Raw genomic sequence first — 23,552 nt, 5'->3', positions numbered from 1 at the left:
GGACCGTCTCATTCTTTTTTAAAGCAGCATCAATTATGATTTTACCATCATGTATTTACCCCGTGCCCCACGGGTGGACACTCAGGTTGTGTCCAGGTTGTGCTGTCCTACACAATGCTGCAGTGAGCATCCTGGTGTCCTTCAGAGATTTCTCTGGGTTTGGGCCTAGAGGTGACACTGATGGGACAAAGAATATCCACATGGAAAATACTGAAAGATAGGAGCAGATTATCTTCCAAAGGCTGTAGTTTTATTGCTACCAAGTGTATGTGAGGCAATTTTAAATTGAGTTGAACTGTGGATGTGTTGAGTCTAATCAAAATTCTAGTGTTCGTCTCTTGATTGTCTGAGGTATTGCGTCAGGCCTCTGGAGACAGGTGCGTGCATGAGATGACTCCTGGCTTCCAGCTGTCTACACCATGTGTAACATGGCTGTCTGATGACTCTGGCGGCCTGCGGTCCCACAGTCAACTTTGTCATTCTCTTCTCCCCATGAAAATACAGGTTGAGTACCCCTTATCCAAAATGCTTGGAAAGTATTTTGGATTTAGGATGTTTTCAGATTTGGGAATATTTGGAGAATACATTTGCAGAATGCTCCAATGAGCATTTCCTTTGAGTGTCATGTTAGAACTCAAAAAGTTTAGGAGTTTGGATTTTTGGATTAGAGACTCTTAACCTGTATATAAATATCCCAGACATTCTGTTTTCTACTATTCTTGGAGTTTCAGGTCCTCAAAGGAGCACAAAAATATTTTGCCAAACCACAGTTCTAATTTGTGATGTTTAAGATTTGGCTTTTGTATTTGCAAACTCGAATTGTTGTGCCAGACGCTCCAGGCTTGCCACCCAGCAAAAGGCCCCATGGAAGATTCTGCCAAACAAATGCCAGATGGGCCAAGGCATCCAAGGTCTCAGGTGACTGGCCAGGGCAGCTCCAGTTGTCCGAGTTGTGCTAAGAGAGGGTCGCCTGGTGGGCGAGAGCCTGCCCATGCTACCCGAAGGGGCAAGCAGTGTGAGTTAACATTTATTTATCGAGCTATGAGTATCAAGGGGGAAGCATGTTAAACGCTTTACAAGGATCAACCAAGAGACAGGACTTGTTGCTTATCTACCTGAGGGCTGAGAAACTAGGATGCAGAAACTGGATGTGGGCTGCTGAGCAAAGGCAACACTTACCCAAAGGAGTCAATGTATGATGGTGGCATTTCAGGACATAACTGAGTTCTCTGGAGTCAGCCTGAGGCCCTGCTCTGGGTGGTGGTGGCCAGTGTCCCTCCCCACCCTCTGGGCCTCCCATCTTACCTCCTAGCACCCTGTCTCTCTGAGCCTAAATGCCAGGGACCAAACCAGGAGGCTGGCAGCCAGCCTGGTCCACACCATGGGCCCCTCCTCCATGGTCCCAAATCCTTCCTTGCACTTTCTGGACAAGCATGGAGCAGTTAGCTTCCAACCCTCGTACAAACACTGATGATCACAGCCCCATGTGGGGAGGGAGGCCGGTGTGTGCAGTGAGATGACCCCGCCCAGCCCCTGACCTCTGCCCACATTGATGCCGCATTTAGAGAAGAGATGGCCTGACCCCTCACCCACACCGAGGGTACCAAGGAGTCAAGTGTTGAGGTTAGAGGTGGGGATATCAGGGAGGTGAGCTGAGACCAGAGGGTGAGGTGAGATGCCCTCGTTCACATCAAGCCAGAGGAAGAGGGCTTTAAAGAGAGCTTTAGGCTTTGAGGTGTCCTCCGCAGGTGGAGAAATCCAGTGGACTGATGCCTCACTCCCACCCCCACCCCAAAGTCTAGAGGGCAAGAGACAGGCTGGCTGCTTTGATGGCGGAGCTGAGGAGAGGGCCGACGGCCCAGGTGAGGGCCTCGTGTGAGAGAGTCGGCGTGGAATCTCACAGGCCCAGTCCCAGGAGGCAGCCTGGGCAGTGAACAGACGCAGGCCAAGAGAAGGTGGGGCTGCCGCTACCCGTCAGGGGCTCCTTGGTTCTCTGAGGCCCACACAAAATATTCTAGTCAGGGGGACAGTGGGGACCATGTCCGGGCTCTGAAGACCCTTGGAGATGCCGATGAGAGAAAGAGGTGTAGCTTTCAACCTCCGCCAAGCCCAGAGCACAGTTCAGCTGGAGGCTGACCACGCCTGCTGCCCGGCCGAGGCTTCCCACCCCACCAGGCCGGGGCAGCAGGAGCGGCCTCCACTTCAAAGCAGGGGACTTGACGATGACGTCAGGCCCTTTTTATTGTTGGGCCTGGACGTGAGCCGAGCGGTGCTGTGTGACGTGAAGTGGTGGAGACCACGGGTATTTCCCTACCAAGAAGCAGCCTGGGCCTGTCAGGTTTCCATCTGGCCGTGGGAGGACTGGCCAGCAGAAGAGGTTTCAAGGGCCAGAGGTGGACACAAATAAAGCTGCTTTAAGTGGTTTCCAGTTCCACAGCTGTGCTGGCTCAGTGTCCTGGTGACATCCCTGAGTTCTGTGGCATCCAGAGGAGGGCTTTGGGGGGGCAACAGGTGTTTATTGACCTTCTTTAAAGAGCGGGCACCACATGCATGGTGAGACGCACCCCCCTCCCAGAGGGGCCTTGGTCTCAGGCAGGGGCTCTTGGTGGGGCAGGGCCCAAACCCCGAGGGGGAATTTCTCTGTCTCTGCCCCTCAGCCAGGCCCAAAGGTAGAAAGGGCCTGAGGGAAAGGTACGGAAGAGCTCCACCTGCCGGCTTGGGGTCCTGGGGAGGAGGGATTGAACTTGGGCCTGGAGTGGAGGGGGTCATGAGGAAGGTCCAGGAGACCCCAAGACTTGTGGGTGGGGCTTGCCAAGCCCCTCCCCTGCCTGGGATGAGAGTATAAGACCCTGGTCAGCTAACGCGTCTCATCACCGCCGCCTCCAGTGTGAAGTGCTCAGTAATTGCAACATAAGGAAACGCAGCCTTCATCCAGACTTGAAACGATTCCTTCCCTTTCCACTTCCAAACTGCCCTGCCCTCGGGCTCCTGCCACCGTGGGAGGAAAAGCACAGTTCCAACCCATCAGGCTCAAGCTCGTAGCTAACAGGGCAGGCACTCCTGCAACCTTCCTCCCCTTTTCTGGGTCTGATAGCTGCCAGAGACTCTTGCAAAACTGACTCTCTCGGGGAGTTTGCTAATGGCCACGTGCCCACAGCACGGCCACCGCTGAGGCCCATGCAAGGAGCCTACTCAGGCGTCCTCGATCCCCATTCCCTCCTGCCTGGGAAAGGACCCAGTGGCGGGGGGGTGGTCATGGCAGGGGGCAGGAACGTTCACATCTGTGTTGCATGAGGGGAACCCCCCAGGTTGGCTGCTGCAGTGGGAGGTTCCCAAGGCCCCGGGGCCTGGGGGGCCCAGTGGGCAGGGCAGTCGTCCTGACCTGTTTGGTTGCACAGCTTGTTAACTTCGAAGAAAGCACCTCTGAGCAGTGGGAGGGTGACTCTCCAGAGGGCAGCACTGGTTTGGGGGTGGGCTTCTCTGGTCCTACCTTTTCAGTTCACACAGTAAGGAAGGCCAGGCCTGTCCTGGGCAGCGTGATCAGCAAGTCTCCAAGCTGACGTATGAAACATGGGTGTGTCATCGGTTGGGGTGCATCTTGACCGCCATGCTCGCTTTGGGATGAAAGGAACAGGCTTTATGTCCCGGCTTTGTCACTTTCTAGCCTGTGACTTGGGCAAACCCTTTTACTTTTCTGGGTCTCACTGTCATCATCCATAGAGTGAGATAAAGACACCTTCCTCCCAAGTCCACCGTGAAGACTCAAAACGCTCAGCGCGTCCCTGCTCCTGGAAGTGTGCTGGGAGCCAAAGGAGCAGGGCTGTCCTGGCCTTGAAAGGCCGAGGGGCTCCTGGGGAGCTGTGCCCTGACCTGAGGCTTGCCCCACCGTTCCCCAGGGGGCAGGGTGGGCTGGGAGCTTGGGCCAGACACCTGGGCAGCTGCCTCCCCTCTGGAACAGTCCTCATTTTATTCCCCTGGGGTCCTGAAAGTTGGAACTAACTGGCTGGCTAAAAAAAAAAAAAAAAAAGGCAAAGGGCGAGCAAGTGCTTTGTGCGTGCTGCAAGGCAGGGTGTGTCTCAGGGATCTGTTTCCATGGGAACCAGCGGCACAGGCTGGCTCCTATGGGCACCAAAAAGAGAAACTTGGCAGAGGTTTCAGGCACCTGAAGTGGGATTCATGCCAGGGATACAAGGATGGTTCAACATATGAAAGTCAATAAAGGTGATACAATAAATGTAACGGTCATGTGGCCAGTATGAATCTGGCCATCACAGCTTGGGCATGAACGGTGACAATCAGCCTTGCATCCCGTGAATATTCATAACCAATAAAATTGGGGGAAAAAAAGAATAAATGGGTACAGGAGATCTTATTGGTGTGGTGAAAATGTTCTAAAACTGATTTGTGGTGATGGCTGCACAACTTGATGAACTTACTAGAACTCATTGAATTGCATACCTGAAATGGGTGGATTACAAGGTATCTAAAATATTCCTCAATAAAGTGTTTTTTAAACAAAGAGCATTTCACTGACATCCAGCAGATCCCGAAATACAGCACACTTCTGCCACTAAATAGCTAAACAGCCCTGGACAAGTAGTGCACTTACTGTAGACCTTTGCTTCATTACCTATAAAGAAAGCGTTGGGCCAGCTGAAGCCCAGAGTGTCTCAGGCCTCTTCCCGTTGCCACATTCTACGGCTATTTTGGCAAAGTTAGTCCAAAGAAAACACTTTTGTTCCTTGGCAGATATCTAAGGAAGGATGCTCCTCTGAAAGAAATTAAAATCGCAAAATTTCCTTTAAAAAATTGCCAAAGGAAAAGTTGATCTCCTAGAAGTAGCAGACTAGTGGTCACTAGAGGCTGGGAAGGGTAGGGCGAGGAGGGGAAAGGCAGAGGTTACAGATACAAAGTTGCAGCTGGACAGGAGGAACTCTTTGTACTGATCTACAGCTTTGTAAGGTGGCTAGAGTCAGCACACATTTATTAGATAATTTCAAATAGCTAAAAGAGAGGATTTTGAATTTTCCCAGCACAAAGAAATGACAAATATTTGAGTGATGAGTATGCTGATTACCCAGATTTCATCATTATAAACATGGATTCAAATCCAGCGGTGGCCCGGCCAAAACCAAGCCGAGGTGGGGGTGGCTAGGACAGCGTGTGTCACAGGCTAGCGCGGGGCAGGCTCCGGAACCGCGTGGCGGAAGTGACGTCACAAAGGGGCCTGGTTACCATGGTGCAGCGGGGGACGCCTGAGGCCGGTGGGCGCCAGTGCTCCCCGGCTCCCCTCAAGGCCGGCTGCGCTGCACTGTGTCTGCTGCTGTCGCCGGGGCCGGTTCCCGTTCCCGACAGAACGCAGAGCTGTCTCAGCTGCTGGTGGTGGCCCGGCCAGGCCGTGGCTACTGTGGCCACAGCCGGAGCAGCCTCGGCGCCATGGAGGTGCCCGGGGCTGCCCCTCAGCTGTACTTGGGACTGGTCCTGGGAAAGCTGTGCAGGACTGTGGCAGCATTGCCTGAAGACCTGAGACCGGGCCCTGGTTTTCCGTGGGAACTGGTGACATGTGCGGCTCTTACTGGATTGTTGATTCTCTTGTTTTTGTGGAGAAGTGTTCGATCGGTGAGAAGCCGGCTTTATGTAAGAAGAGAGAAAAAGCTTGCTGAAAAGCTTTCTGGACTAATTGAAGAAAAATGTAAACTACTTGACAAACTTTGCGTTGTTCAAGAGGAGTATGAAGGCTTGGAGTCAGCTGTGAAGGATGCCAGCTTTGAGAAGGGGTCAACAGAAGCACAAAGCTTGGAGGCAACCTATGAAAAGCTGAGCAGCTCCAAATCTAAACTTGAGGATGAAATAGTCTTTCTAGCCAAAGAATTAAAGGAACAGAAATCTAAACATTGTGAGCAAGATGAATTGATGGCGGACATTTCAAAGAGGATACAGTCCCTAGAAGATGAATCGAAATCCATCCAGTCACAAGTAGCTGAAGCCAAACTAATCTGCAAAATATTTCAAATGAATGAAGAACGTCTGAAGGTGGCAATAAAAGACGCCTTGAATGAAAATTCCCAACTTCAGGAAAGCCAGAAACAGCTTTTACAAGAAGCGGAAGTATTGAAAGAACAAGTGAGTGAACTTAATAAACAGAAAATACTATTTGAAAACTCCAAAGTCCAGGCAGAACGAGTTCTGAGTGATAAAGAAAATCACATCCAGTCTCTGGCTGAACGCTTGCTCAAGATGACAGACTGGGCTGCTGTGCTTGGAGAAGACATGATGGCTGATGACTTGGAATTGGAGATGAAGAGTGAATCACAAAAGGGTGCTCGCTTAGATGATCTGCCAAAAGGAGCTTTGAAGAAACTGATTCACGCTGCTAAGTTAAATGCTTCTTTCAAAACCCTAGAAGGAGAAAGAAACCAAATTTACACTGAGTTGTCTGAAGTAGATAAAACAAAGGAAGAGCTTATAGAGCATATTACAAATCTCCAGACTGAACAAGCATCTTTACAGTCAGAAAACACACAGTTGGAAAGTGAAAATCAGAAGCTTCAGCAGAAACTTAAAGTAATGACTGAACTGTATCAAGAAAATGGAATGAATCTCCACAGGAAGTTAATAGCAGAGGAAAAGGACCGGTTAGAGAAGGAGGAGAAACTTTCCAAAGTAGAAGAGAAGGTGAGCCATGCAGCTGAGGAACTGGAGACCTACAGAAGGAGAGCCAGAGATGCGGAAGAAGAATTGGAGAGAAGCGTTCGTTCTTATCAAGGGCAGATGACTTCCTATGAGAAAGAAGCGCGTGGCAGCTGGGTGGCAGCTGAGACTGCTGAAAGACACCTCAGGTATTTAAGGAAAGTAAATGTTTCCAAGAGACAAAAATTAGCTGAAAAAGAGTTTAAATTTGAACTTTTCAAAAAAGATCCTTATGTAGTTGATGTTCCAAAGACAGCATTTGGCGGAGAGCATTCCCCATGTGGTGCCTCACCAGTGGGTCGACCTTCAACCGAAACGAGAGCTTTTCTCTCTCCACTCAGACTCGCACCTTTGACTCCAGGGCGAGGAGGAGGAAGAGGCTCAAGAGGCCCAGAGAATACTCTGGATCACCAGATGACCAATGAAAGAGGAGAATTGTGCTGTGATAGGTTAACCGATTCTCATGGAGCACCTTCTGGGTTCCTGTCACCTCCGTGGGAACAGCACCGGAGGATGAGGATCCCTCCACCAGGCCACCCATGTTCTGATCCAGCTCTTCTTCCACGAAGGCAAGACGGATTTGATCCTGATCCTGGTGGACCGTCTGGCCCAGCAGAACTCAAAAGTTTCAATCAGCCTTCTTTGGATAAAGTGGATGGGCCAAAGCCCTCACAAACGGAATCCAGCAGAAATGATACCAAAGATGACCTTGGTAATGTAAATGGGCCTCATTCATCTGTGCCTGCTGAAAGGGAAGCAAGTGGCCCTGGCTTTTCTCTTCCACCTTTTCCTGCAATCAGAGGTCCATTGTTTCCAGTGGATAGGAGGGGTCCATTCATGAGAAGAGAACCTCCTTTTCCTCCACCTCCTCCAGGAAGCATGTATGGAGCTCCTCAAAATTATTATCTACCAAGGGATTTCCCTGTGCAGCCACCACCTCCATCTGGGTTCCTGTCACCTCCGTGGGAACAACACCGAAGGATGATGATTCCTCCACCAGGCCACCCATGTTCTGATCCAGCTCTTCTTCCACGAAGGCAAGACGGATTTGATCCTGATCCTGGTGGACCGTCTGGCCCAGCAGAACTCAGAAGTTTCAATCTGCCTTCTTTGGATAAAGTGGATGGGCCAAAGCCCTCACAAATGGAATCCAGTAGAAATGAAACCAAAGACGACCTTGGTAATGTCAATGTGCCTCATTCATCTGTGCCTGCTGAAAGGGAAGCAAGTGGCCCTGGCTTTGCTCCTCCACCTTTTCCTGCAATCAGAGGTCCATTGTTTCCAGTGGATAGGAGGGGTCCATTCATGAGAAGAGAACCTCCTTTTCCTCCACCTCCTCCAGGAAGCATGTATGGAGCTCCTCAAAATTATTTTCTACCAAGGGATTTCTCTGTGCAGCCACCACCTCCATTTGCAATGAGAAATGTCTATTCACTGAGGGGATTTCCTCCTTATGTTCCTCTAGGAGCTGGATTTTCACCTCCACCCCCACATTCTGAAAGTAGGGGTGAGTTCCCTTCAGGGTCGATTCCGTGCTCAAATGAGCCTGCTCCTGAAATCCAGAAGCACAGCAAGAAACCTGATGATATTTTTGGTCTCTCTTCATAAATCGTTTTGACTTATCTTTCATTTTCAGTTTAAGTAACTACATTTTTTGCTCAAATTGAAGCTTAATGGAATTATAATTCTCAGGATACTATTTTGTAAATAAAGATGATTTAAATATGAATTTCATGAGTAAATTATTTCCATTTTATTTTATCCTAGATTGTATAATTATTTTAATTTGATTAACTAACCCACTATTACATAAACAATAATGGGAAATTTATTTAGGTAATCTTGCAGTTGGGGATGTTTTAAACTCCAAGGGCTGTGTCTTTATGCCAAGAACTGTATTTACTACGGTGCTAGACACATGTGAAGGTAACTTTATGCTTAATTAAATTTTCATTGATTTAAAGACTTGCTTGGTATTGATAATAATAATAAAATCAGCTAGGTTTTTAATTAAAAAAATCACAATGTACCCCATAAATATGTACAGTTATTAGGTGTCCGTTAAAAATAATAATAATCTTTTAAAATTACCAGAAGAAATTGTGGATCTAAGACCCTTCAAGACCCTCTATTTATAAAACCTTGCTGTCGATGGATATTTTTATGCTCTTAAAACATGAACTCTAAGCCTCTGTCCATACTGCAATGAAAAAGTCTGTGGTGAGAAGATATGATAAGAAGATGAAGCATATTATTAACCAGTGTTTATGTGTTTCATAGACCTTGACTATCTAGAAAGAAACCTGTAAGGAGGGTATAATGATGCTTCTATGGTTCTAATTTAAATTTTTTATGAATAGAAAACAGTGAGCACTGTATACAGGTAAAAAGCCACATAACATCCTGCATGTATGGGTATCTGAGAACTTCAAAATGTTTGTGGAAAAATAGAATTGAAAGATAATATGAATCTTCCCTGAGCTTTTTGAAGTGCCGCCGTACATGGAGATGTGTGTATTATATATTTATGCATGTGTGTGTGTAATTGACAGTTAACGTTTTTCTGATGATAAAAATAATACATTACTGCTAATTTTTGCTTGAAATATCTGAAGGATATGCACCAGTCAATCTTTAGGTTAAAATTAAGGATGATTTCCATGTGACCGCAACGTTAAGAACTTTAATCCTTGGGGAAAAAAAAAATCATTCAACTGTATAGCGCCTATATGGGTGGTATGCATTAACAAAATAAATGAGATTTTCTTCTCATTTTTTGCAAAAAAAAATTTTTTTTTGTAAAATAGGGGAAATTCTCTAGAAAATTCTTTGATATTTCTCATCTAGAAAATAATTTGGTAAGTCTCATATTTATGCCTTAGAAAAAAGACAGTATGTGGCATTACACTCTGGTGCTTTGTACTCTGTCAGTGCAGCTAAGCTGGGAATTAATTACATTTTCCACAGTTCCCTTCCGTCTCTTCTTCCAGATTAGAATTGGCCAATAAAGAAACTTGCACAATATTGGAAACTGGAAATGAGGCAGTGGCCATAACCATCTGCAGATCTTTTCTCAGGCAGATTCAGAGACAGACAGAAGAAGAGGCCCGGGCCCATGTGGGTAAAAACCTCCAGCCGAGTCTGTGAAGTGACGTATCCCGAGGTTGTCCTGAGGGGAGTGCTTCCGTTTTTCTTTGTTCACGGATGTTCTCCTCAAACCAAAGCCATTTTTCTGGAAATTTTCTTCTCTAAAGCTTCTTGGCCTTTAAAAACCTAGTATTTGTCGTTGAGTTTTGGTGCAGCATCAAAGACCCTCCACAGTCATCTGAAGTGGCTGCTGAAGCACTTCTTCTGCAGTTAGTGTCCCTGTGAAGCTCAACTTGCTTCACGTTCTTCCACCAAAGCAACGTGTTGCCACAGATTCCTGCAGCAGCAGGTAGGAGAGTCCAGCTGCTCCTGAGGAGCGTCAGCGCTGCAGCGGCCTCCTCAGCGCTCCAGCGCTCCCGTTCCGCTGCAGCCACTGCCCCGCTAGAGCCGCTGCCCGCGTGCTCCCGATCCCACTGCAGCGTCGGCCCATTGGAGCTGCTGCCGCCAGCTCCCGCTCCCTATGCAGCCGCTGCCCCTTGCCAGCCTCTGCCCCTTTCCAGCCGCTGCCCCGCTGCAGCCGCTGCCCCGTTCGAGCTGCTGCCCTGCGCTCCCGATCGCGCTGCAGCCTCTGCCTGGCTCGAGTCGCTGCCCTGGCGCTCCCGATCCCGCTGCAGCCTCTGCCCTGTTTGAGCCGCTGCCCGCGCCCTTCCGATCCCGCTGCAGCCTGTGCCCCTCTCGAGCCTCTGGCCCTCTCGAGCAGCTTCCCCCACGCTCACTCTCCCGCTCCCGCCTCCGCCTTGGCCCAGCTCCAGCTATTGCCCGCGCCCTCCTGCTCCTGCACCAGTCTCTGCTCCGCTAGAGCTGCTGCCCGCTTGCTTCCGATCCCGCTGCAGCTTTTGCCCTGCTGGAGCCGCTGCCCGCGCTCACGATCCCGCTGCAGCCTCTGCCTCTCTCGAGCGGCTGCCCGCGCGCTCCCGCACAAGCAGCATCCTCTGCCCAGCTGGAGCCACTGCCCGAGCGGTCCCGATCCCGCTGCAGCCTCTGCCCCGCTCGAGCAGCTGCCCGCACGCTCCCGATCTCGCAGCAGCCTCTGCCCTGTTCGAGCCGCTGCCCGCGCGCTCCCGATCTCGCAGCAGCCTCTGCCCTGCTCGAGCCGCTGCCTGCGCGCTCCCGATCCCGCTGCAGCCTCTGCCCGGCTGGAGCCGCTGCCGGTGCGCTCCCGCTCCCCCTGCAGGCTCTGCACGGATCGAGCCGCTGCCTACGCGCTCCGGATCGAGCTGCAGGCTCTGCACCGCTGGAGGTGCTGCCTGCGCGTTCCCGATCCCGCTGCAGCCTCTGCCCCTCTTGAGCCTCTGCCCCTCTCCCGCCGCTGCCCCCACGCTCACGCTCCCTCTCCCGCCTCCGCCTTGGCCCAGCGCCAGCTGTTGCCGGCGCCCTCCTGCTCCCGCTCCAGCCTCTGTCCCGCTCGAGCAGCTGCCTGTGCACTCCCGTCGCTGGTCAGCCTCTGCCTGGCTCGAGCCGCTGCCTGCCCGCTCCCGATCCCGCTGCAGCCTCTGTCCCGCTCGAGCAGCTGCCTGTGCACTCCCGTCGCTGGTCAGCCTCTGCCTGGCTGGAGCCGCTGCCCACCCGCTCCTGATCCCGCTGCAGCCTCTGCCCCGCTCGAGCCGCTGCCTTCGCTCTCCCGATCCCGCTGCAGCCTCTGCCCCTCTTGAGCCTCTGCCCCTCTCCCGCCGCTGCCCCCACGCTCACGCTCCCGCATCCGCCTTTGCCCAGCTCCAGCTGTTGCGCGTGCCCTCCTGCTCCCGCTCCAGCCTCTGTCCCGCTTGAGCAGCTGCCTGCGCACTCCCGATCGCTCTGCAGCCTCTGCACCGCTCCGCCGCTGCCCCCGCTCTCCCGATCTGGCAGCTGCCTCTGCCCTGCTCGAGCCGCTGCCTGCACGCTCCCGATCCCGCTGCAGACTCTGCCCGGCTGGAGCCGCTGCCCGTGCGCTCCCGCTCCCCCTGCAGGCTCTGCCCGGCTGGAGCCACTGCCCACCAGCTCCTGATCCCGCTGCAGCCTCTGCCCCGCTGGATCCGCTGCCCGCGCGCTCCCGATCTCGCTGCAGCCTCTGCCATGCTCGAGCCGCTGCCTGCGCGCTCCCGATCCCGCTTCAGCCTCTGCCCCGCTAGAGCCGCTGCCTGCGCGCTCCCGCACAAGCAGCAGCCTCTGCCCAGCTGGAGCCACTGCCCGCGCGGTCCGGATCCCGCTGCAGCCTCTGCCCCGCTCGAGCAGCTGCCCGCACGCTCCCGATCTCGCTGCAGCCTCTACCCTTTTCGAGCCGCTGCCCGCGCGCTCCCGATCTCGCAGCAGCCTCTGCCCTGCTGGAGCCGCTGCCGGTGCGCTCCCGCTCCCCCTGCAGGCTCTGCCCGGCTCGAGCCGCTGCCTACGCGCTCCGGATCGCGCTGCAGGCTCTGCACCGCTGGAGGTGCTGCCTGCGCGTTCCCGATCCCGCTGCAGCCTCTGCCCCTCTTGAGCCTCTGCCCCTCTCCCGCCGCTGCCCCCACGCTCACGCTCCCTCTCCCGCCTCCGCCTTTGCCCAGCGCCAGCTGTTGCCGGCGCCCTCCTGCTCCCGCTGCAGCCTCTGTCCCGCTCGAGCAGCTGCCTGTGCACTCCTGTCGCTGGTCAGCCTCTGCCTGGCTGGAGCCGCTGCCTGCGCGCTCCCGATCCCGCTGCAGCCTCTGCCCGGCTGGAGCCGCTGCCCACCCGCTCCTGATCCCGCTGCAGCCTCTGCCCCGCTCGAGCCGCTGGCTGCGCGCTCCCGCTCCCCCCGCAGGCTCTGCCCGGCTCGAGGCGCTGCCCACCCGCTCCTGATCCCGCTGCAGCCTCTGCCCCGCTCGAGCCGCTGCCTTCGCTCTCCCGATCCCGCTGCAGCTTCTGCCCCTCTTGAGCCTCTGCCCCTCTCCCGCCGCTGCCCCCACGCTCACGCTCCCGCATCCGCCTTTGCCCAGCTCCAGCTGTTGCGCGCGCCCTCCTGCTCCTGCTCCAGCCTCTGTCCCGCTTGAGCAGCTGCCTGCGCACTCCCGATCGCTCTGCAGCCTCTGCACCGCTCCGCCGCTGCCCCCGCTCTCCCGATCTGGCAGCTGCCTCTGCCCTGCTCGAGCCGCTGCCTGCACGCTCCCGATCCCGCTGCAGACTCTGCCCGGCTGGAGCCGCTGCCCGTGCGCTCCCGCTCCCCCTGCAGGCTCTGCCCGGCTGGAGCCGCTGCCCACCAGCTCCTGATCCCGCTGCAGCCTCTGCCCCGCTAGAGCCGCTGCCTGCGCGCTCCTGATCGCGCTGCAGGCTCTGCACCGCTCGAGGCGCTGCTTGCGCGTTCCCGATCCCGCCTCAGCCTCTGCCCCGCTCCAGCTTCTGCCCGCACGTTAGCGCTCCAGCTCCCACAGCAGTCTTTGCCCAGCTCGAGATGTTTCCCACCCCGTCCTGCTCCCGCCCCACCGCAGACTTTGCCCAGCTCCAGCTGTTGCCCACGCCCTCCCGCTCCCGCTGCAGCCTCTGCCCCGCTAGAGCCGCTGCCCGCCCACTCCCGATCTAGCTGCAGCCTCTGCCCTGTTCGAGCCGCTGCCCTGGCGCTCCCGATCCCGCTGCAGCCTCTGCCCCTCTCGAGCCTCTGTCCCTCTCCCGCCGCTGCCCCCAGGCTCACGCTCCCGCTCCCGCCTCCGCCTTTGCCCAGCTCCAGCTGTTGCCCGCGCCCTCCTGCTCCCGCTCTAGCCTCTGTCCCGCTCGAGCCACTGCCTGCGGCACTCCGGATCGCGCTGCAGCCTCTGCACCGCTCAGCCGCTGCCCCCGCTCTCCCGATCTGGCTGCAGCCTCTGCCCTGCTCCAGCCGCTGCCTGCGCGCTCCCGATCCCGCTGCAGCCTCTGCCCGGCTGGAGCCGCTGCCCGCTTGCTCCCGCTCCCGCCACAGCCTCTCCCCAGCCAGTGCGCCTAAAAGGAGGGCGGAGGTTCTGGATCCCAGGGAAAGAGAGCGAGAAATGCAATGACACTGGGTCTTGAGGCTGCACTTTCCTGTCCCTCAGCTCAGGTCCCGTCACGCTGTCCGAACACCTGTGTTTAAATCTGCTCTGATATCCAGAAACCTACAGACCTCTATTTCCATGTCAGAGTAGAGAGGACCGTCTCATTCTTTTTTAAAGCGGCATCAATTATGATTTTACCATCATGTATTTACCCCGTGCCCCACGGGTGGACACTCAGGTTGTGTCCAGGTTGTGCTGTCCTACACAATGCTGCAGTGAGCATCCTGGTGTCCTTCAGAGATTTCTCTGGGTTTGGGCCTAGAGGTGACACTGATGGGACAAAGAATATCCACATGGAAAATACTGAAAGATAGGAGCAGATTATCTTCCAAAGGCTGTAGTTTTATTGCTACCAAGAGTATGTGAGGCAATTTTAAATTGAGTTGAACTGTGGATGTGTTGAGTCTAATCAAAATTCTAGTGTTCGTCTCTTGATTGTCTGAGGTATTGCGTCAGGCCTCTGGAGACAGGTGCGTGCATGAGATGACTCCTGGCTTCCAGCTGTCTACACCATGTGTAACATGGCTGTCTGATGACTCTGGCGGCCTGCGGTCCCACAGTCAACTTTGTCATTCTCTTCTCCCCATGAAAATACAGGTTGAGTACCCCTTATCCAAAATGCTTGGAAAGTATTTTGGATTTAGGATGTTTTCAGATTTGGGAATATTTGGAGAATACATTTGCAGAATGCTCCAATGAGCATTTCCTTTGAGTGTCATGTTAGAACTCAAAAAGTTTAGGAGTTTGGATTTTTGGATTAGAGACTCTTAACCTGTATATAAATATCCCAGACATTCTGTTTTCTACTATTCTTGGAGTTTCAGGTCCTCAAAGGAGCACAAAAATATTTTGCCAAACCACAGTTCTAATTTGTGATGTTTAAGATTTGGCTTTTGTATTTGCAAACTCGAATTGTTGTGCCAGACGCTCCAGGCTTGCCACCCAGCAAAAGGCCCCATGGAAGATTCTGCCAAACAAATGCCAGATGGGCCAAGGCATCCAAGGTCTCAGGTGACTGGCCAGGGCAGCTCCAGTTGTCCGAGTTGTGCTAAGAGAGGGTCGCCTGGTGGGCGAGAGCCTGCCCATGCTACCCGAAGGGGCAAGCAGTGTGAGTTAACATTTATTTATCGAGCTATGAGTATCAAGGGGGAAGCATGTTAAACGCTTTACAAGGATCAACCAAGAGACAGGACTTGTTGCTTATCTACCTGAGGGCTGAGAAACTAGGATGCAGAGACTGGATGTGGGCTGCTGAGCAAAGGCAACACTTACCCAAAGGAGTCAATGTATGATGGTGGCATTTCAGGACATAACTGAGTTCTCTGGAGTCAGCCTGAGGCCCTGCTCTGGGTGGTGGTGGCCAGTGTCCCTCCCCACCCTCTGGGCCTCCCATCTTACCTCCTAGCACCCTGTCTCTCTGAGCCTAAATGCCAGGGACCAAACCAGGAGGCTGGCAGCCAGCCTGGTCCACACCATGGGCCCCTCCTCCATGGTCCCAAATCCTTCCTTGCACTTTCTGGACAAGCATGGAGCAGTTAGCTTCCAACCCTCGTACAAACACTGATGATCACAGCCCCATGTGGGGAGGGAGGCCGGTGTGTGCAGTGAGATGACCCCGCCCAGCCCCTGACCTCTGCCCACATTGATGCCGCATTTAGAGAAGAGATGGCCTGACCCCTCACCCACACCAAGGGTACCAAGGAGTCAAGTGTTGAGGTTAGAGGCGGGGATATCAGGGAGGTGAGCTGAGGCCAGAGGGTGAGGTGAGATGCCCTCGTTCACATCAAGCCAGAGGAAGAGGGCTTTAAAGAGAGCTTTAGGCTTTGAGGTGTCCTCCGCAGGTGGAGAAATCCAGTGGACTGATGCCTCACCCCCACCCCCACCCCAAAGTCTAGAGGGCAAGAGACAGGCTGGCTGCTTTGATGGCGGAGCTGAGGAGAGGGCCGACGGCCCAGGTGAGGGCCTCGTGTGAGAGAGTCGGCGTGGAATCTCACAGGCCCAGTCCCAGGAGGCAGCCTGGGCAGTGAACAGACGCAGGCCAAGAGAAGGTGGGGCTGCCGCTACCCGTCAGGGGCTCCTTGGTTCTCTGAGGCCCACACAAAATATTCTAGTCAGGGGGACAGTGGGGACCATGTCCGGGCTCTGAAGACCCTTGGAGATGCCGATGAGAGAAAGAGGTGTAGCTTTCAACCTCCGCCAAGCCCAGAGCACAGTTCAGCTGGGGGCTGACCACGCCTGCTGCCCGGCCGAGGCTTCCCACCCCACCAGGCCGGGGCAGCAGGAGCGGCCTCCACTTCAAAGCAGGGGACTTGACGATGACGTCAGGCCCTTTTTATTGTTGGGCCTGGACGTGAGCCGAGCGGTGCTGTGTGACGTGAAGTGGTGGAGACCACGGGTATTTCCCTACCAAGAAGCAGCCTGGGCCTGTCAGGTTTCCATCTGGCCGTGGGAGGACTGGCCAGCAGAAGAGGTTTCAAGGGCCAGAGGTGGACACAAATAAAGCTGCTTTAAGTGGTTTCCAGTTCCACAGCTGTGCTGGCTCAGTGTCCTGGTGACATCCCTGAGTTCTGTGGCATCCAGAGGAGGGCTTTGGGGGGGCAACAGGTGTTTATTGACCTTCTTTAAAGAGCGGGCACCACATGCATGGTGAGACGCACCCCCCTCCCAGAGGGGCCTTGGTCTCAGGCAGGGGCTCTTGGTGGGGCAGGGCCCAAACCCCGAGGGGGAATTTCTCTGTCTCTGCCCCTCAGCCAGGCCCAACAGTAGAAAGGGCCTGAGGGAAAGGTACGGAAGAGCTCCACCTGCCGGCTTGGGGTCCTGGGGAGGAGGGATTGAACTTGGGCCTGGAGTGGAGGGGGTCATGAGGAAGGTCCAGGAGACCCCAAGACTTGTGGGTGGGGCTTGCCAAGCCCCTCCCCTGCCTGGGATGAGAGTATAAGACCCTGGTCAGCTAACGCGTCTCATCACCGCCGCCTCCAGTGTGAAGTGCTCAGTAATTGCAACATAAGGAAACGCAGCCTTCATCCAGACTTGAAACGATTCCTTCCCTTTCCACTTCCAAACTGCCCTGCCCTCGGGCTCCTGCCACCGTGGGAGGAAAAGCACAGTTCCAACCCATCAGGCTCAAGCTCGTAGCTAACAGGGCAGGCACTCCTGCAACCTTCCTCCCCTTTTCTGGGTCTGATAGCTGCCAGAGACTCTTGCAAAACTGACTCTCTCGGGGAGTTTGCTAATGGCCACGTGCCCACAGCACGGCCACCGCTGAGGCCCATGCAAGGAGCCTACTCAGGCGTCCTCGATCCCCATTCCCTCCTGCCTGGGAAAGGACCCAGTGGCGGGGGGGGGTCATGGCAGGGGGCAGGAACGTTCACATCTGTGTTGCATGAGGGGAACCCCCCAGGTTGGCTGCTGCAGTGGGAGGTTCCCAAGGCCCCGGGGCCTGGGGGGCCCAGTGGGCAGGGCAGTCGTCCTGACCTGTTTGGTTGCACAGCTTGTTAACTTCGAAGAAAGCACCTCTGAGCAGTGGGAGGGTGACTCTCCAGAGGGCAGCACTGGTTTGGGGGTGGGCTTCTCTGGTCCTACCTTTTCAGTTCACACAGTAAGGAAGGCCAGGCCTGTCCTGGGCAGCGTGATCAGCAAGTCTCCAAGCTGACGTATGAAACATGGGTGTGTCATCGGTTGGGGTGCATCTTGACCACCATGCTCGCTTTGGGATGAAAGGAACAGGCTTTATGTCCCGGCTTTGTCACTTTCTAGCCTGTGACTTGGGCAAACCCTTTTACTTTTCTGGGTCTCACTGTCATCATCCATAGAGTGAGATAAAGACACCTTCCTCCCAAGTCCACCGTGAAGACTCAAAACGCTCAGCGCGTCCCTGCTCCTGGAAGTGTGCTGGGAGCCAAAGGAGCAGGGCTGTCCTGGCCTTGAAAGGCCGAGGGGCTCCTGGGGAGCTGTGCCCTGACCTGAGGCTTGCCCCACCGTTCCCCAGGGGGCAGGGTGGGCTGGGAGCTTGGGCCAGACACCTGGGCAGCTGCCTCCCCTCTGGAACAGTCCTCATTTTATTCCCCTGGGGTCCTGAAAGTTGGAACTAACTGGCTGGCTAAAAAAAAAAAAAAAAAAGGCAAAGGGCGAGCAAGTGCTTTGTGCGTGCTGCAAGGCAGGGTGTGTCTCAGGGATCTGTTTCCATGGGAACCAGCGGCACAGGCTGGCTCCTATGGGCACCAAAAAGAGAAACTTGGCAGAGGTTTCAGGCACCTGAAGTGGGATTCATGCCAGGGATACAAGGATGGTTCAACATATGAAAGTCAATAAAGGTGATACAATAAATGTAACGGTCATGTGGCCAGTATGAATCTGGCCATCACAGCTTGGGCATGAACGGTGACAATCAGCCTTGCATCCCGTGAATATTCATAACCAATAAAATTGGGGGAAAAAAAGAATAAATGGGTACAGGAGATCTTATTGGTGTGGTGAAAATGTTCTAAAACTGATTTGTGGTGATGGCTGCACAACTTGATGAACTTACTAGAACTCATTGAATTGCATACCTGAAATGGGTGGATTACAAGGTATCTAAAATATTCCTCAATAAAGTGTTTTTTAAACAAAGAGCATTTCACTGACATCCAGCAGATCCCGAAATACAGCACACTTCTGCCACTAAATAGCTAAACAGCCCTGGACAAGTAGTGCACTTACTGTAGACCTTTGCTTCATTACCTATAAAGAAAGCGTTGGGCCAGCTGAAGCCCAGAGTGTCTCAGGCCTCTTCCCGTTGCCACATTCTACGGCTATTTTGGCAAAGTTAGTCCAAAGAAAACACTTTTGTTCCTTGGCAGATATCTAAGGAAGGATGCTCCTCTGAAAGAAATTAAAATCGCAAAATTTCCTTTAAAAAATTGCCAAAGGAAAAGTTGATCTCCTAGAAGTAGCAGACTAGTGGTCACTAGAGGCTGGGAAGGGTAGGGCGAGGAGGGGAAAGGCAGAGGTTACAGATACAAAGTTGCAGCTGGACAGGAGGAACTCTTTGTACTGATCTACAGCTTTGTAAGGTGGCTAGAGTCAGCACACATTTATTAGATAATTTCAAATAGCTAAAAGAGAGGATTTTGAATTTTCCCAGCACAAAGAAATGACAAATATTTGAGTGATGAGTATGCTGATTACCCAGATTTCATCATTATAAACATGGATTCAAATCCAGCGGTGGCCCGGCCAAAACCAAGCCGAGGTGGGGGTGGCTAGGACAGCGTGTGTCACAGGCTAGCGCGGGGCAGGCTCCGGAACCGCGTGGCGGAAGTGACGTCACAAAGGGGCCTGGTTACCATGGTGCGCGGGGGACGCCTGAGGCCGGTGGGCGCCAGTGCTCCCCGGCTCCCCTCAAGGCCGGCTGCGCTGCACTGTGTCTGCTGCTGTCGCCGGGGCCGGTTCCCGTTCCCGACAGAACCCAGAGCTGTCTCAGCTGCTGGTGGTGGCCCGGCCAGGCCGTGGCTACTGTGGCCACAGCCGGAGCAGCCTCGGCGCCATGGAGGTGCCCGGGGCTGCCCCTCAGCCGTACTTGGGGCTGGTCCTGGGAAAGCTGTGCAGGACTGTGGCAGCATTGCCTGAAGACCTGAGACCGGGCCCTGGTTTTCCGTGGGAACTGGTGACATGTGCGGCTCTTACTGGATTGTTGATTCTCTTGTTTTTGTGGAGAAGTGTTCGATCGGTGAGAAGCCGGCTTTATGTAAGAAGAGAGAAAAAGCTTGCTGAAAAGCTTTCTGGACTAATTGAAGAAAAATGTAAACTACTTGACAAACTTTGCGTTGTTCAAGAGGAGTATGAAGGCTTGGAGTCAGCTGTGAAGGATGCCAGCTTTGAGAAGGGGTCAACAGAAGCACAAAGCTTGGAGGTAACCTATGAAAAGCTGAGCAGCTCCAAATCTAAACTTGAGGATGAAATAGTCTTTCTAGCCAAAGAATTAAAGGAACAGAAATCTAAACATTGTGAGCAAGATGAATTGATGGCGGACATTTCAAAGAGGATACAGTCCCTAGAAGATGAATCGAAATCCATCCAGTCACAAGTAGCTGAAGCCAAACTAATCTGCAAAATATTTCAAATGAATGAAGAACGTCTGAAGGTGGCAATAAAAGACGCCTTGAATGAAAATTCCCAACTTCAGGAAAGCCAGAAACAGCTTTTACAAGAAGCGGAAGTATTGAAAGAACAAGTGAGTGAACTTAATAAACAGAAAATACTATTTGAAAACTCCAAAGTCCAGGCAGAACGAGTTCTGAGTGATAAAGAAAATCACATCCAGTCTCTGGCTGAACGCTTGCTCAAGATGACAGACTGGGCTGCTGTGCTTGGAGAAGACATGATGGCTGATGACTTGGAATTGGAGATGAAGAGTGAATCACAAAAGGGTGCTCGCTTAGATGATCTGCCAAAAGGAGCTTTGAAGAAACTGATTCACGCTGCTAAGTTAAATGCTTCTTTCAAAACCCTAGAAGGAGAAAGAAACCAAATTTACACTGAGTTGTCTGAAGTAGATAAAACAAAGGAAGAGCTTATAGAGCATATTACAAATCTCCAGACTGAACAAGCATCTTTACAGTCAGAAAACACACAGTTGGAAAGTGAAAATCAGAAGCTTCAGCAGAAACTTAAAGTAATGACTGAACTGTATCAAGAAAATGGAATGAATCTCCACAGGAAGTTAATAGCAGAGGAAAAGGACCGGTTAGAGAAGGAGGAGAAACTTTCCAAAGTAGAAGAGAAGGTGAGCCATGCAGCTGAGGAACTGGAGACCTACAGAAGGAGAGCCAGAGATGCGGAAGAAGAATTGGAGAGAAGCGTTCGTTCTTATCAAGGGCAGATGACTTCCTATGAGAAAGAAGCGCGTGGCAGCTGGGTGGCAGCTGAGACTGCTGAAAGACACCTCAGGTATTTAAGGAAAGTAAATGTTTCCAAGAGACAAAAATTAGCTGAAAAAGAGTTTAAATTTGAACTTTTCAAAAAAGATCCTTATGTAGTTGATGTTCCAAAGACAGCATTTGGCGGAGAGCATTCCCCATGTGGTGCCTCACCAGTGGGTCGACCTTCATCCGAAACGAGAGCTTTTCTCTCTCCACTCAGACTCGCACCTTTGACTCCAGGGCGAGGAGGAGGAAGAGGCTCAAGAGGCCCAGAGAATACTCTGGATCACCAGATGACCAATGAAAGAGGAGAATTGGGCTATGATAGGTTAACCGATTCTCATGGAGCACCTTCTGGGTTCCTGTCACCTCCGTGGGAACAGCACCGGAGGATGAGGATCCCTCCACCAGGCCACCCATGTTCTGATCCAGCTCTTCTTCCACGAAGGCAAGACGGATTTGATCCTGATCCTGGTGGACCGTCTGGCCCAGCAGAACTCAAAAGTTTCAATCTGCCTTCTTTGGATAAAGTGGATGGGCCAAAGCCCTCACAAATGGAATCCAGCAGAAATGATACCAAAGACGACCTTGGTAATGTAAATGTGCCTCATTCATCTGTGCCTGCTGAAAGGGAAGCAAGTGGCCCTGGCTTTGCTCCTCCACCTTTTCCTGCAATCAGAGGTCCATTGTTTCCAGTGGATAGGAGGGGTCCATTCATGAGAAGAGAACCTCCTTTTCCTCCACCTCCTCCAGGAAGCATGTATGGAGCTCCTCAAAATTATTATCTACCAAGGGATTTCCCTGTGCAGCCACCACCTCCATCTGGGTTCCTGTCACCTCCGTGGGAACAACACCGAAGGATGATGATTCCTCCACCAGGCCACCCATGTTCTGATCCAGCTCTTCTTCCACGAAGGCAAGACGGATTTGATCCTGATCCTGGTGGACCGTCTGGCCCAGCAGAACTCAGAAGTTTCAATCTGCCTTCTTTGGATAAAGTGGATGGGCCAAAGCCCTCACAAATGGAATCCAGTAGAAATGAAACCAAAGACGACCTTGGTAATGTCAATGTGCCTCATTCATCTGTGCCTGCTGAAAGGGAAGCAAGTGGCCCTGGCTTTGCTCCTCCACCTTTACCTGCAATCAGAGGTCCATTGTTTCCAGTGGATAGGAGGGGTCCATTCATGAGAAGAGAACCTCCTTTTCCTCCACCTCCTCCAGGAAGCATGTATGGAGCTCCTCAAAATTATTTTCTACCAAGGGATTTCTCTGTGCAGCCACCACCTCCATTTGCAATGAGAAATGTCTATTCACTGAGGGGATTTCCTCCTTATGTTCCTCTAGGAGCTGGATTTTCACCTCCACCCCCACATTCTGAAAGTAGGGGTGAGTTCCCTTCAGGGTCGATTCCGTGCTCAAATGAGCCTGCTCCTGAAATCCAGAAGCACAGCAAGAAACCTGATGATATTTTTGGTCTCTCTTCATAAATCGTTTTGACTTATCTTTCATTTTCAGTTTAAGTAACTACATTTTTTGCTCAAATTGAAGCTTAATGGAATTATAATTCTCAGGATACTATTTTGTAAATAAAGATGATTTAAATATGAATTTCATGAGTAAATTATTTCCATTTTATTTTATCCTAGATTGTATAATTATTTTAATTTGATTAACTAACCCACTATTACATAAACAATAATGGGAAATTTATTTAGGTAATCTTGCAGTTGGGGATGTTTTAAACTCCAAGGGCTGTGTCTTTATGCCAAGAACTGTATTTACTACGGTGGTAGACACATGTGAAAGTAACTTTATGCTTAATTAAATTTTCATTGATTTCAAGACTTGTTTGGTATTGATAATAATAATAAAATCAGCTAGGTTTTTAATTAAAAAAATCACAATGTACCCCATAAATATGTACAGTTATTAGGTGTCCGTTAAAAATAATAATAATCTTTTAAAATTACCAGAAGAAATTGTGGATCTAAGACCCTTCAAGACCCTCTATTTATAAAACCTTGCTGTCGATGGATATTTTTATGCTCTTAAAACATGAACTCTAAGCCTCTGTCCATACTGCAATGAAAAAGTCTGTGGTGAGAAGATATGATAAGAAGATGAAGCATATTATTAACCAGTGTTTATGTGTTTCATAGACCTTGACTATCTAGAAAGAAACCTGTAAGGAGGGTATAATGATGCTTCTATGGTTCTAATTTAAATTTTTTATGAATAGAAAACAGTGAGCACTGTATACAGGTAAAAAGCCACATAACATCCTGCATGTATGGGTATCTGAGAACTTCAAAATGTTTGTGGAAAAATAGAATTGAAAGATAATATGAATCTTCCCTGAGCTTTTTGAAGTGCCGCCGTACATGGAGATGTGTGTATTATATATTTATGCATGTGTGTGTGTAATTGACAGTTAACGTTTTTCTGATGATAAAAATAATACATTACTGCTAATTTTTGCTTGAAATATCTGAAGGATATGCACCAGTCAATCTTTAGGTTAAAATTAAGGATGATTTCCATGTGACCGCAACGTTAAGAACTTTAATCCTTGGGGAAAAAAAAAATCATTCAACTGTATAGCGCCTATATGGGTGGTATGCATTAACAAAATAAATGAGATTTTCTTCTCATTTTTTGCAAAAAAAAATTTTTTTTTGTAAAATAGGGGAAATTCTCTAGAAAATTCTTTGATATTTCTCATCTAGAAAATAATTTGGTAAGTCTCATATTTATGCCTTAGAAAAAAGACAGTATGTGGCATTACACTCTGGTGCTTTGTACTCTGTCAGTGCAGCTAAGC

General features: G+C 51.7%; 1 protein-coding gene across 1 annotated transcript in view; it reads left to right on the top strand.

Moving 5' to 3' along the window:
• Positions 1 to 23,552, top strand: part of LOC134362665 (melanoma inhibitory activity protein 2-like) — a 67,315-nt gene that overhangs the window by 28,533 nt on the left and 15,230 nt on the right. Inside the window, exons 8-11 of the mRNA XM_063077836.1 lie at positions 11,012 to 11,077; positions 13,062 to 13,125; positions 20,002 to 21,412; positions 21,881 to 22,110. Of these exons, the coding sequence (XP_062933906.1) occupies positions 11,012 to 11,077; positions 13,062 to 13,125; positions 20,002 to 21,412; positions 21,881 to 22,110 (1,771 nt within the window). The remainder of the gene's footprint in view (positions 1 to 11,011; positions 11,078 to 13,061; positions 13,126 to 20,001; positions 21,413 to 21,880; positions 22,111 to 23,552) is intronic.

Source organism: Cynocephalus volans, chromosome 14 (assembly GCF_027409185.1).
Source record: "Cynocephalus volans isolate mCynVol1 chromosome 14, mCynVol1.pri, whole genome shotgun sequence".
NCBI classification, from domain to species: domain Eukaryota; kingdom Metazoa; phylum Chordata; class Mammalia; order Dermoptera; family Cynocephalidae; genus Cynocephalus; species Cynocephalus volans.
This window is presented reverse-complemented; position numbering and strand designations above follow the sequence as displayed.